We start from the raw sequence: 12,612 nt of genomic DNA on the forward strand, positions 1-12,612 counted from the left end.
CACAACCTAAGATAGGGATTTCATTTCTATTTTTGATCCAAAGGTTTGTACAATCACATATTAGAAAATGTAATTAGAATTGACTGTTAGAAAAATAATCATTCTGATCTTCAACGACCTTTGCTCGTCTCCCTAACCCTTTTCTTCTTTGTCAATCTCAGATCACGTTCGATTATGCAAGAGCTTTAAAAACGAGTTGCTCCTTAAATGAAGGGGACACTTGGTGCTAAGAATTGTGCCCAGAAAAACTATCTCACAGTCATAGCCTGTGTCCCTTAACCTAGCCAAGTATCTTACAGTGTATGGTACTGGCTCCCATAACTGTTACAGGAATAATTTAAACTGAGTATGGCACACATTCATTTGTGGAGAGAAACAGACCTATGAGAGACCTCTTCCACTCTGCATCTATTTAGTGCTTTAGACTTTGTAAAATGATCTACATACATCATCTCATCTAATGAATCACAACGACCTTCTGACACATCATCACACCCACTTTACAGATTAGGAACATGAGACTCAGAGGTTAAAGGGAAATAACCAGGGTCATACAAAATCCTATCACCCTAAGGGGCTGCCAACCAACGTTCAGATTGGCATCTAACTACAACCCTCTAGTCCACCTTCAAATATTTTTGGAATGTCAGGGTGGGGCCGGCTCGAGGGAATAAATAGTTCTTGAGTTACATAACAGAACAAAATGCAAGTGGGCTTGTTTTAACCGGTACATTTAAAACGGGGGCCAAAGAAGGGGGGTACATTTCCCAGGCTCTTCCTCCCTCCTCAGAGCGGATGAATAATTTGCGTGCTCCTCGCCCTCCACACGTCCAGGGGGCGCTGTTCTCTCTCCCAGCTGGGACAGTGCTCGTCAGCTAGTGCGTGCCCGCCCTCTCGCCGCCTCGAGCTCTTGCCACATCCTCCGCCCTCCGACCCAGAAGTCGCGTCAGAGCTCGACCTGGACCAATCAGCGCCTTCCATGTATTGGTAGAGGCGGGGCGATAAGCAGGAGGAGGTGGAGGGGGAAGATGGCGTCGGGGGCGAGGTGAGGTGTTGGCAGTAGCTAGGGGCTCGGGCGAGGGGGGGGAGGGGGGGCATCCGGAGATGGCTCGCGCCCGCGGCCGGTGAGGATAAGTGGCGCTCGCGCCGCAGGTGTGGCGGCCGCAGCGGCTGCGGCGAGAGCGGGAGGGGAGGAGGGCCCGGGGCAGCGGCGGCTGACGGGCCCCGAGTTTCGCGAGCATGACCGGGTTGTATGAGTTGGTGTGGCGCGTGCTGCACGCGCTGCTCTGCCTCCACCGCACGCTCGCTTCCTGGCTCCGCGTCCGCTTCGGCACCTGGAACTGGATCTGGCGGCGGTGGTGCCGCGTCGCCTCCTCCGCGGTCCTAGCGCCGCTCGGCTTTACCCTCCGCAAGACCCCGGCGGCGGGCAGGAATCACCACCACCATCACCATCACCACCACTACTACCACCACCATGCCCACGGCCGCGGGGCGCCCGGCGCGGCCTCTGCGGCCACCCACCCCCGGCTCCGCTGGCGCTCGGACGGCAAATCGCTGGAGAAGTTGCCGGTGCACATGGGCTTGGTGGTCACAGAGGAGGAGGAGCCCAGCTTCTCGGACATTGCAAGCCTCGTGGTGTGGTGCATGGCCGTGGGCATCTCCTACATCAGTGTCTACGACCACCAAGGTGAGGCGCGGCTGGTGGGGGTGGGGTGAGTGCGGGGCTCGGGCAGGGGGAAGCAACCTCTGGCTTGGGGCTCAGGCACCTTCTCCCGCATCCGGCTGGGGAGGAGCGGCCACCCAGCTTCAAGCTTGGGAGTGGGCATGGCAGAGGGACTGTCAGTTTTACCCTTGGGCCTTTCTAGGCGGCTCAGCCTGGACTGGAGTCTACCTCAACTTTACTTGTAGATGAACCCCTCATATTTCCGTAGCTCTTCAAGGTTTACAGAGTGACTTCTAACCAAAGATTGTGCATAGTGGATAGTGTATGATTAAGCCCCTATTTTGCAGGTGAGGACACTGAGGCAGGCAGTGTTCGAAGTGACTGTCCACCCGTGGTCACACTGCTCATAAAGGGTAGAACCACCATCGTAATCCTAGTCTCCCAACTGGAGATTCAGTCTTGTTTCTACGAAGAAGGAAACACCATGCCTGGGTGTCTTCCAATTGTGAAATGCTGTGCACTGTCAGCAATGAATGAGAGTGAAAGCAAAAACTTGCTAGTCTTACACGGAAGGGACAGCCTCCTAAACCTCACTAGGCTCTGTCAGAGGAAAATCGCACTTGGGTACGAATTAGTGTTCTAATACAAAGAATACAAGGAAGTGTAAATCACAGTTCCTGTTCTCCTGGATATTACAGTCCTTTGGATACAAGACAGGAAAAGTTGACTGACTATACTGGATAGTGCTAGGATTTGAGCTGAGGGAGAAAACCCTGGTTTGGTTTCCTGAAGGAAGTACTTGAGGTTGGACAGGATTTGGATTGGCTGAGAGAGAGTTAATGACTGGTCAGAGCCTAATTTCTGAACAGCCCAGGAAACTGTGAATAGATCAGTTTGAACAAAGGGTTCTTTTAGAGGGATAGTGGTATTAGGCACCTAGGTGGCACAGGAACTGAAGACAGGAAGACCTGAATTCAAATCTGGGTTTAGAAACCAGCTAGCTGTGAACCTGGGCAAGTCACTTAACCTATCTGCCTCAGTTTCCTGATCTGTAAAATGGAGATAATCATAGCACCTATATCCCAGGGTTGTTTTGAAGATAAAATGAGATAACATTTGTAAAGTGCATTGCAAACCTTAAAGCAACATATAAATGCTTGCTATTTATTATTGTTATCACACTATTACATAAAGTTGGGCCTATGTAACAGAAATCCTTGAATGGTTGAACAATTGAGCCACTTGAAATCTAATCTTTAGGTAGTAGGGAGCCATAGAAATCTTATTTAGGGGTGGGAAGCGTGACAATGAAAGATAATTTTTAGAAAGTTTAAACCAGAACTGGTGATTGCTGGATTGAGTGTAAATTATAAAGATGAGAGGGATAGGGATAGGGACTAGATCTGTGATGTCTTGATAAAGGGAACTCCATATAAGGAGATTCCCTCAATCTGTGCAGGTTGGCATGTTATCTGCCCTTTATACTCATAGTTTCCTAGAATACTGAGAGGTTACTCAGCTTGCATAGAGTCATTATATATCAAATGAAGGAGTAGAACCCAGGTCTTCCTTTCTCTGAGGTCAGTGATTTTTCCACTATGCTACGCTTCCAGAAGAGAATACATGTTAAGGGCAGAAGGGGGATATATTCATTTGGGGCATCAGGGTAAAAGGATTGATTTGATATAAAGCTTAACAGAAAAGGAAAAGCCCTGCACACTAATAACTGATAGAGGAGAGGGAGATTAGTGGAATAAAGCAGTCCCTGCATTGTATAAATGGGAGAGTAGATACATGCATATATAGATGACTCTCATAGAACCAGGGAAAGGATCTTGGAGGAGGTGGCAAGGAAGGGAGCATTTTCATTATGCGTAGTGGTAAGTTCATACTGAACATGAAGTAAGCATAAGCAAAGGATTGGAGACATTGAATAGTTCAGATTAGCTGACCTGGAATGTGGAGAATGTGAAAGGGAATAGCGTGAGATGAAGCTGAAAAGGTACAGTAGGATGTTGCCAAATTGGAGGGTCTTGAATTTCAGAGACAGGGTTTTGAATAGACTTGATATGATTCTGGGTTTATTGGGAAGCTGACTAGGGTAGTATGGTGGAAAATGAATTGGAGAAGGGATAGGGATAGACAAGATAGGGAAACCACTTAGAAGGCAATTGAAATAGTCCATGTGAGTTAGAAATGAACAACTTAATTAGTGTGTTGCAGTGTGAATGGAACAGTTAGAGTAACATAAATCAGAAGTAAATTTGAATTCAGTAAACATTTATTGGACATCTACATGAAGAGCAATGTGCTAGGTACTGAGGAGGAAAAAACTACTAGACAGGAATTCTTGTCATGCAATTCACAATCTATTAGAGGGATAAAATACAGACATAGATAACTACAATATAAAAGGATACACGACAGGTGTCCTGAGAACAGCATCATGCTCACTCGGCACCTGGCCCTGTCTCTATCCCACCCCCAAGTGCCATGATTCTGGAGAGTAACCCCTGTGAAGAAGAGGGTCTGCCATTCCTGCCACTACCACCATTGGCTGTCAACCAACCGATGCTTCCTTAGCAGGCAGACCTTGAAGATGACAGTCAAGACCTGTGCTCAGGAGCCCTAGGAATTACTGTGTCTCACCTGGCTACCAGCCATAGTTCTAGCCCAGCCTCTGCTGCTTCCTCTGCTACTTTCCTTGTGGAGAAGAGAGTGCTCCATCCCTGATGTCCTTCCAGCTACCAATAGCAACTGCAGCACCTCATTCCGGAGAGCTTTGGGTACAGCATCTCTCCATTCTTTCTCCACTTTCTCCTTGCCCTCTTCCCCTCATCTCCCCATCGCTACTCTTGTTTCCAGTCTGGTTCTGAAACCATTGTTCAGAGAAGCAGCCCATGTGGAGATGTAACCTCAAAATAAAGGCAGCATAATATAGTGGAAAGAGTTTTGGCTGTGGAGTCACAGACCTGGGTTAAGTCCCACCTCTGATTACTACTAGTACCTGTATCACCTTGGGCAAGTACCTTCTTCCTCTGGGCCTGTTTCCTTATCTGTAAAGTAGGAGGACCGAACTGGATGACCTCTGATGTTCCTTCTAACTCTACATTTGTAATTCTTTTGGATCTTGCTATCTCCTGCCTTCTCTGCAGCCATAATACTAAAAACCCGGGGGGGGGGGGATTCTCATCACCAAAGTCCTTGGCACTGGCAAATTGTTAAAAATCAGAAATGGATATAGTTATTATTAATAATCAGTCAAAATTTGTTGTCAGTAGTCAGTAAACATTTATTAAGTACCTGCCATGTGCCAGGTGCTGTGCTAAATACTGAGGATACCAAAAAAGGACAGTTCTGCCATCAAGGAGCTTACAATCCTTCAACTCAAATGGGGGAAGACAGAACAGAGATGGAAGCTGAAAAGGGAAGGGGAAGAAGGTATCCAGTGCAGGGGTGTGATGGAGAAGTTGGTCAGAGAAGCCCACGAGTAGTGCAGCCAGGTGAGATGAGATGTCTGAGCTGAGTTCCTTCCATACATGGAGAGGGTTGGAGTTCATGGCCTCTCCTTCAAATGAGAGAGGCCAAGGGTAGTGATGAGGTAGAGCACCAAGGCTGATGAGATGTTGCAGGATGATGAGGTTATCCCATTATGAACTTCCTGGGATACAGTGGAGATATCCCATAGTAGTGCAGCCCAGTGAGAAATGAGGAATTTAGTGGAAATGACACTAAAGAAACGTGGTACTATATGTTCTGCTGTTGCAGCTTGAGACCATTGGCCTTTACCTTTTGCTCTGCAGCCAACACATGCTTTTGTCTATTGGAGTGGGACCTCTTTGAGCAGAGCTTTGTTTCTTTAATGCTCTAGATCTGTCATGTAATAATACATTTATTACATAACATACTGTTCTATAAAGTTTGGTGGAGTTTTGTTGTTTTAAAAAGTGCTGCATTTGGAGTCAAAAGGATCACAGAATCTCAGGTGGAAAAGAATCGCAGACTACATCTAGTTCCTGACCAGAAAGACCATGTACAGCATCTCGAATGGGGGCTTATGTAGCTTCTGTATGAAGACCTAAAGAGAAGAACTCACTGCTTCCCATGGCAGCCCATTCTGCTTTTGTATTGCTCTTTTTGCTTTTCTATCCCCAGAGAGTAGCACTATAACAGAGTAAGCACTTAATAAATGTTTTTTTTGTTCATTCATAGTAGAGATGTAAGCCAAGCATTGTGTGAAATCTGAAGGGTGAAGAATTATTACTAACTGCATGGATTAAGGAAGGTTTCAGGTTGTACAGTGGATAGAGTTTTGGACTTGGAGTCAGAGGAAGACCTGAGTTCAGATTATGACATCAGACACTTACTAGCCTTGTGACCCTCTCTCAGCTTTAGTTTCCTTATTTGTAAATGGGAATAATAATAACCTTACAGGATTGTTATGAAGAGTAAATGAGGTAACATATGTAAAGCACTTTGAAACCTTAAAGTGATCTAAAATGGTGATGATGATGAAGAAAGGGGGCAGCTGAGTGACACAGTAGTAGATAGAAGGCCGGGCCTGGAGTCTGGAGGACCAGAGGTCAGATCTAGTCTCTAGATAACTTACTAGCTGTTTGAGTCTGGGTAAGTTACTTTGTTTACCTCAGTTTTTTCATCTGTAAAATGGGGATAATAATAGCACCTGCCTCCCAGGGTTGTCATGAGGAACAAAAATGATAATGATTGTAAAGTGCCTAGCATAGTGCCTGACTATAAGCATTCTATAAATGTTAACTGCTGCTGTTGTTATTTGAGTGGGAAAGAGCATGAAGGCAAAATTATGAGTAATTGCAGGACAGAAGAATGTGGAACCTGGGTGGAGGAAGAAGGATACTGGTATTGGGGCCCAGGGGGCAGCATGACCTTCTGGACCATAGTTTACAAAGCATTTGATTTTGTAACTCTAATGAGTTTCTGATATATTATGGGCTATTGTTTGTCTTATCTCCTCACCTGCTCTTTGAGGTCTAGCACCTTGTCATACCTAAGCATTCAGTCTTTCCCCCAGGACTAGCACAATGCTTTAGACATAGTGGGCACTTTGTTGATTGAATGGGGATGAAAATATAATGTCTTAGATACCTGGTCTGAGGAATTTGAACTTTATTACTAGGTAGAAACTATTGAAAAATTTTGAGAGGAATTATGTGACAAATATACACATATGTGTATATATATGGAAATTCCCTTGGAAAAGTTTAAAGAAGTGGGAAATGTTTTATAATAGTTTAGGTACAGCAGTGGATAGAGCACCAACCCTGGAGTTAGGAGGACCTGAGTTCAAATACGGCCTCAGACACCTGACACTTGACTAGGCTGTGTGACCCTGGGCAAGTCACTTAACCCCATTGCCTAGCCAAAAAAACCCCCCAAATAATAGAAACCAAATGGGTTTTTCTGTATGCATTACGGATAATAGCATATGCAGTTCCACTGAGGCTGGGACCCCTCTCCTATTACATAATCCCTTAACAAACCCCTCCTGCCTTTTTAATATTCATAATTCTTACTAAAATCCATTTTGCTTTCCCTAAAGTTGCTGATTCCTCTTGGAACCTATCCCACTTCTGAGGGGTATCAATCCTCAATAAATGTCTATACTTGGATTAGAGTTGGTCTGACTCTGAATTATTTGAGATGGTGCTGCCACAACACACCATGAAACCGAAACATTATTGTTATATCATAACTTAGATAATACATTTTATGATGTATTAGAATAATTCCTTTTCTTTAGCACAAACAACAAGCAAGATGAAGTTAAAAATTCTTGGTGATTGGCCATTTTATAGAAATAATTGAATGAACCCAAGGCAGTAAAGATAGTTTGACTCTTGAGGACAGAGAAATTTAACAATTCCTGGAAGAATATTATATAAAGCAGGAGTAGAAATTAGGTAAGTGCCTTAAGCTCTTTTTTAAAATGAAACTGGGATTACTTATGTCCAGTTAATGTTCTTTTAAAAAGGTACTTTCTCTAGTAGAATAGTTGAAATCCTCAATTGTATACGTAATTTCCATGCTTGGCACAGATTCAGATACAGACAGCTGACAGACACACTTCTTGTTCAGACAACTTCCCATTGCTATTGAATTGCTCATGTGATCCTAAAGTGTCCTGTCATCTTTGCTTTACTCTAAAAAAAGTGGGGAAAGGAGAGCATGGAACAAGTGAGACCATTTATAAAGAAAGCAAGGAGACTTTAAGAAACATTTTCAAACAATAGAGTTAGAATACTTTTTGCCTGACTTTACTAGAATAAAATCTGAGCTTTCTCTAATTAAAAGAAGAAACTTTTTATTTTGTAACTATTCTTCCAACTAGTAGAACATTTCACTGCAAGTTTTGCTCATTAGTAGATTTTGGAATGAAAGCCTTAGTAAATCAAGAGCTTTGCTCGGATAACCTGTACAAACTCATTTCATTTAGTAGTCTATTTCTGTTTATTCTTATATTGATAACTTAAAATTTTAAAAATGAGAACACTCATCATCTCATGCTTTTTGCTGGGGATACTAATCAATTAATCAAGCATTTATTAAGCACCTCCAGGTGTTGGGGAGACAGTGAAAAAATGAAATATTCTCTGCCTTCAAGAAGCTTGCATCCATTGAGGGAGATATACATAAATATATAAAAAATAAATATAAGGTAAATTTATGTTAGGGGAAGGGTACCAGCAGCTGGAGGAGGGTCAGGAAAGGCTTTATATAGACAAAGTGGTACTTGAGCCGAGTGTTGAAAGAAATAGGATTCTGAAAAGTGGAGGTAAAGTGGTTGTACTTTCCTAGGGTTTAGAATAGAGGGATAAAGTGGTATGTGTGAGAAGCAGCAAGAAGGCCAGTTTGGTGTGAGAAGGGGAGTAATATATAATCAGGTTGGAAATGTAGGTTCATGCCAGGTTGTGAAGGGCTTTAAAAAGCCAAACAGAAGAGCTTATATTAGATCTTAGAGGCAATAGGGAGCCATTGGGAATTAAGTAAGGCAGTGACATTAGTCAGACTTTAGTCAGACATTAGTCAGCCCTTAAGGAAAATCCCTTTGGCTGATAGGTATATTGGAGTAGAGAGATATGACTTAGGGACACCAATTCAAAGGCCAGTTCAGAGGAGATGAGGGTCTGAACTAGAGCAGTGGCCATATGGATAGAGTAAGGGATGGATGCTATAGTGATGTGGAGGTAGAAACAACAAGATTTAGCAGCTGGAAGGATGCTCCCCTTAAGGGAGCAGGTTTGGAAGCAGAATGAGTTTTAGGGGAAAGATAATTACTTCAGTTTAGGTTACATGTACTGAGTTTGAAATCTACAGGACATTCAATTTGAAATCGAGTAGGCAGCTAGAGATATGGGCCTGGAGCTCAGAAGAGACTAGATTTGGGTGTCATTTGCTTAGAGATAATAATTAAATGCCTGGGGAGAGAATTGATGAGGTCACCCAGTGTTAGAAAGTCTGGAGAAGATGGAGTTAGTGTATTAATACATTTAAACATGATTTTTGCCCTTAAGGAGCTTATAGGTGGGGAGACAACACAAGTGTTGTTAAAATCTAAATAGGTGCCACATCAATTGTATAGATGTTTAGGGAGAGGGCTGGGCCTGAGCAAGGACATGTAGGCAGAAAGGTACATTCTATGTTCAAGAGACAGCAAATAGGCTAGTTGGACTGGAATAGAGGATTTGTCTAGTAGAGTAGCTGGAGTTCATAGGATTAAATTGGAAGTTGATTAGCCAACTCAAGGATACATTAGGAAGGACTAGGGATATAAATTAAAAATGAAAGTCTCTGCTTCAAGGAACTTGCAACATATACATAAATAATAATATGCAAAATAAATAAAAGGTAAAATTATAGTAGGGGGAATTGAAGGGGGAAGTAGAGCCACGCAGCTGGGAAAGAGTCAGGAAAAGCTTTGTATGGGGCTTGAGCCCCATTCCTTCTGATGAGAATTATAGTTTGATCTACTTTGTATCTCTCCTGATATTGTATTCAGAATCTATTTACTTATGTTGAATATAGCCACAAGATACTTGCTATTTTGTTTTTATTCACCTATGTTTTCTACTGTATGTCCTCTTGTATAGGTAATTTTCACTTATGCAGAAGTTGTAGCATTTTTATTTGCAGGAATCATCAGATGTTGATAGACCCTGACGTCCTAATAAGTGGACAAGGCTGCTATATGTCTGTGATTCCAGATTCATGAATAAATAGCAGGGAGCTTTCAGAAACTGCCTAGGCATGACCATGAGGCTTAGATGGCTCTTTGATGCTAAAATGTTAGCAAAGTCATGCTTGTTTTTATGTCCCTTCAGGTACAGTCAGCTCTAGAAGTCCATCGAGGGATGCTCATTGTTGGAACCTAGTTATCACTACCCAGCTGCCATGGTAGCTGAGCTTTTGGGGCTATAGGCTGGATGGAAGTAAACCTTGTTTATTTGATTTGGATTATTCATAAAAATCATCCATCCTTCCTAATGCTCCGTTTTTGTTTTGTTTGGTTTTTTTTGGAGGTTTTTTTTTTTTTTTTGGTGAGGCAAGCAAGACTTGTCCAGGGTCACACAACTAGTAAGTATTAAGTATCTGAGGCTGGATTTGAACTCAGGTCCCCCTGACTCCAACTCCAGTCCTCCTGACTTTATCTTTTTTTCTTATTGAGTGTAATCTCAATTTAGTTGTAGTATTAACTAGTTAACATAGATATTTCTAGAAGAAATAATTGTCTTAGGTGTGTGAGTTGTGCAATGAAAAGAAAAAGCAAAAATCATTTTAGTGTTGCAGTTTCCAGTACTTCCAGGTAAGTTTATTAGGTTAAGCTGTGTGGTGGTTGCAGGGAACATTGGATTTGAAATCAGGAAATCTAGATTTGAACTGAGGCTTGGTCAGTAGCTCTGTAACTTTGGATAAATCATTTAACCTCTCTGAACTTTAGTTTTCTCTTCTATAAATTGGAATAATAGTATCTATCCTGCCTGTTTCCCAGGGTTTGTGTGAGAATCAAATGAGATGACTGGTATGCCTCTGAAAGAATTTTGTAGATTATGAAACACCATCAAAATTTTAGGTGTTGTACACACATTTATAAAAATTATGTAGACATAATTTAGAAGCACACATATAGGAATTTTTTTATTTTTAGCTTGCAGTTTTACATAGTTTACTTCCCAAGCAAGTTTTCATTGTTTTCTCTTGCTAACTGAATTGAGTTCAAATTCAGCTTCGCCTTGAAATTACAATTCTGAAGTTATGTAGTTAGTAAACTTATACTTTAGTAATATCTCACCCATGGCCAAATTATGTAACCAGCTTCGATTTCATTGGTACAGGGAACTCCCTCTACTAATGCCTTTTGGTGCCTGCTCTACAATTTATAGTCTTAGAGAGTCCCTTAGAGCACTGAGAAATTAATTGACTTACCCAAGGTTGCAAATAATAATTATTGCTAATATCACAGCACTTTATATATGTCATTAGACCAAACCATTTTTTGTTGGAGGAGGGACTTAAATTCTTCCTACCCTTTTTAAAAAAACTAATGTATTTTTAGTTTTCAACATTCACGTCCATAAACTTTTGAGTTTTAAATTTTCTTCCTCTCTCTTCCCGCCAAGAAGGCGTGCAATCTGATATAGGCTCTACATGTACATTCCTGTTAAACAAAAGTCATGTTGTAAAGAAGAATTGGAACCAATAGGAGGAACTACGGGAAAGAAGAAACAAAACAAAACAGAAGGAAAAAAAGAGCAAATAGTACGCTATGATCTGCATTCAAACTCCATAGTTCTTTCTCTTGATGTGGATAGCATTTTCCATCATGAGATGTCTTGGAGATGTCTTAGATCTTTGCATTGCTGAGAAGAGCTAAGTCTACCAAAGTTAGTCATTGCACAATGTGGCTGTTACTGTGTACAATATTTTCCTGGTTCTGCTCATTTCACTCAGCTTCAGTCCATACATATCTTTCCAGGATTTTCTGAAGTCCGCTTGCCCATCATTTTTTATAACACAGTAGTATTCCATTACATTCATATACCACAACTTGTTCAGCCATTCCCCAGTTGATGGGCATCCCCTCAATTTCCAATTCTTTGCCACCACAGAAAGAGCTGCTATAAATATTTTTGTACATGTGGGTCCTTTTTCCATTTTTATGATCTCTTTGGGATACAGCCCTAGAAGTGGTATTGCTGGGTCAAAGGGTATGCACAATTTTATAGCCCTTTGGGCATAGTTCCAAATTGCTCTCCAGAATGGCTGGATCAGTTCACAACTCCACCAGTGATGGCTTAGTGTTCCAATTTTCCCACATCTTCTCCAATATTTATCATTTTCCTGATTTGTCATGTTAGCCAACCTGATAACTGTGATATAGTACCTCAGAGTTGTTTTGATTTGCATCATTCTGATCAATAGTGATTTAGAACATTTTTTTTCATATAACTATAGATAGCTTTAATTTCTTCATCTGAAAATTGCCTGTTCATATCCTTTGACCATTTATCAATTGGTGAATTCTTCCTGCTTTTGAGGCCAGCTTTTTCTCCACTATTTATACTTTCAGTATTACTGAAATACAGGATCTTCATAAACTTCTTGTACAGCTGGCTTTATGTGATAGGGGAAAAAAGTGTAAATGGCACTGAAAGGCAAATTGACTATTCTTATTCAAGTTGATAGAGACTTTAACTCTATTAGCTATATATCCCTGTGGGAACAATTTTTTATTTCTTAGGATTAGAATGGAACTGTGGTATGGTGGAAAGAGCACTCAATTTGGAATCAGATTTGGTTCTGTCAGTTCCTTAGAAGATGTGTGAATTTGGGCAAGGCACTTCTCTATGATTGTATTTCCTGGTCTGCAAAATAACTGCTTCAGAGTTGTGTCAAACGTACTATAAACCATAAAA

At 41.8% G+C, this 12,612-nt stretch overlaps 1 protein-coding gene across 1 annotated transcript in view; it reads left to right on the forward strand.

Annotated features, from left to right (window-relative positions):
* Positions 1–1,202: 1,202 nt before the first annotated feature.
* Positions 1,203–12,612, forward strand: part of NUS1 (NUS1 dehydrodolichyl diphosphate synthase subunit) — a 25,285-nt gene continuing 13,875 nt past the window's right edge. Inside the window, exons 1-4 of the mRNA XM_027848664.1 lie at positions 1,203–1,707; positions 2,456–2,487; positions 5,360–5,404; positions 8,421–8,425. Coding sequence (XP_027704465.1) covers positions 1,240–1,707; positions 2,456–2,487; positions 5,360–5,404; positions 8,421–8,425 — 550 coding nt within the window. The 5' untranslated portion in view covers positions 1,203–1,239. The remainder of the gene's footprint in view (positions 1,708–2,455; positions 2,488–5,359; positions 5,405–8,420; positions 8,426–12,612) is intronic.

The sequence above is a fragment of the Vombatus ursinus genome, unplaced genomic scaffold (assembly GCF_900497805.2).
Source record: "Vombatus ursinus unplaced genomic scaffold, bare-nosed wombat genome assembly UNPS02006779.1, whole genome shotgun sequence".
Taxonomy (NCBI): Eukaryota; Metazoa; Chordata; class Mammalia; order Diprotodontia; family Vombatidae; genus Vombatus; species Vombatus ursinus.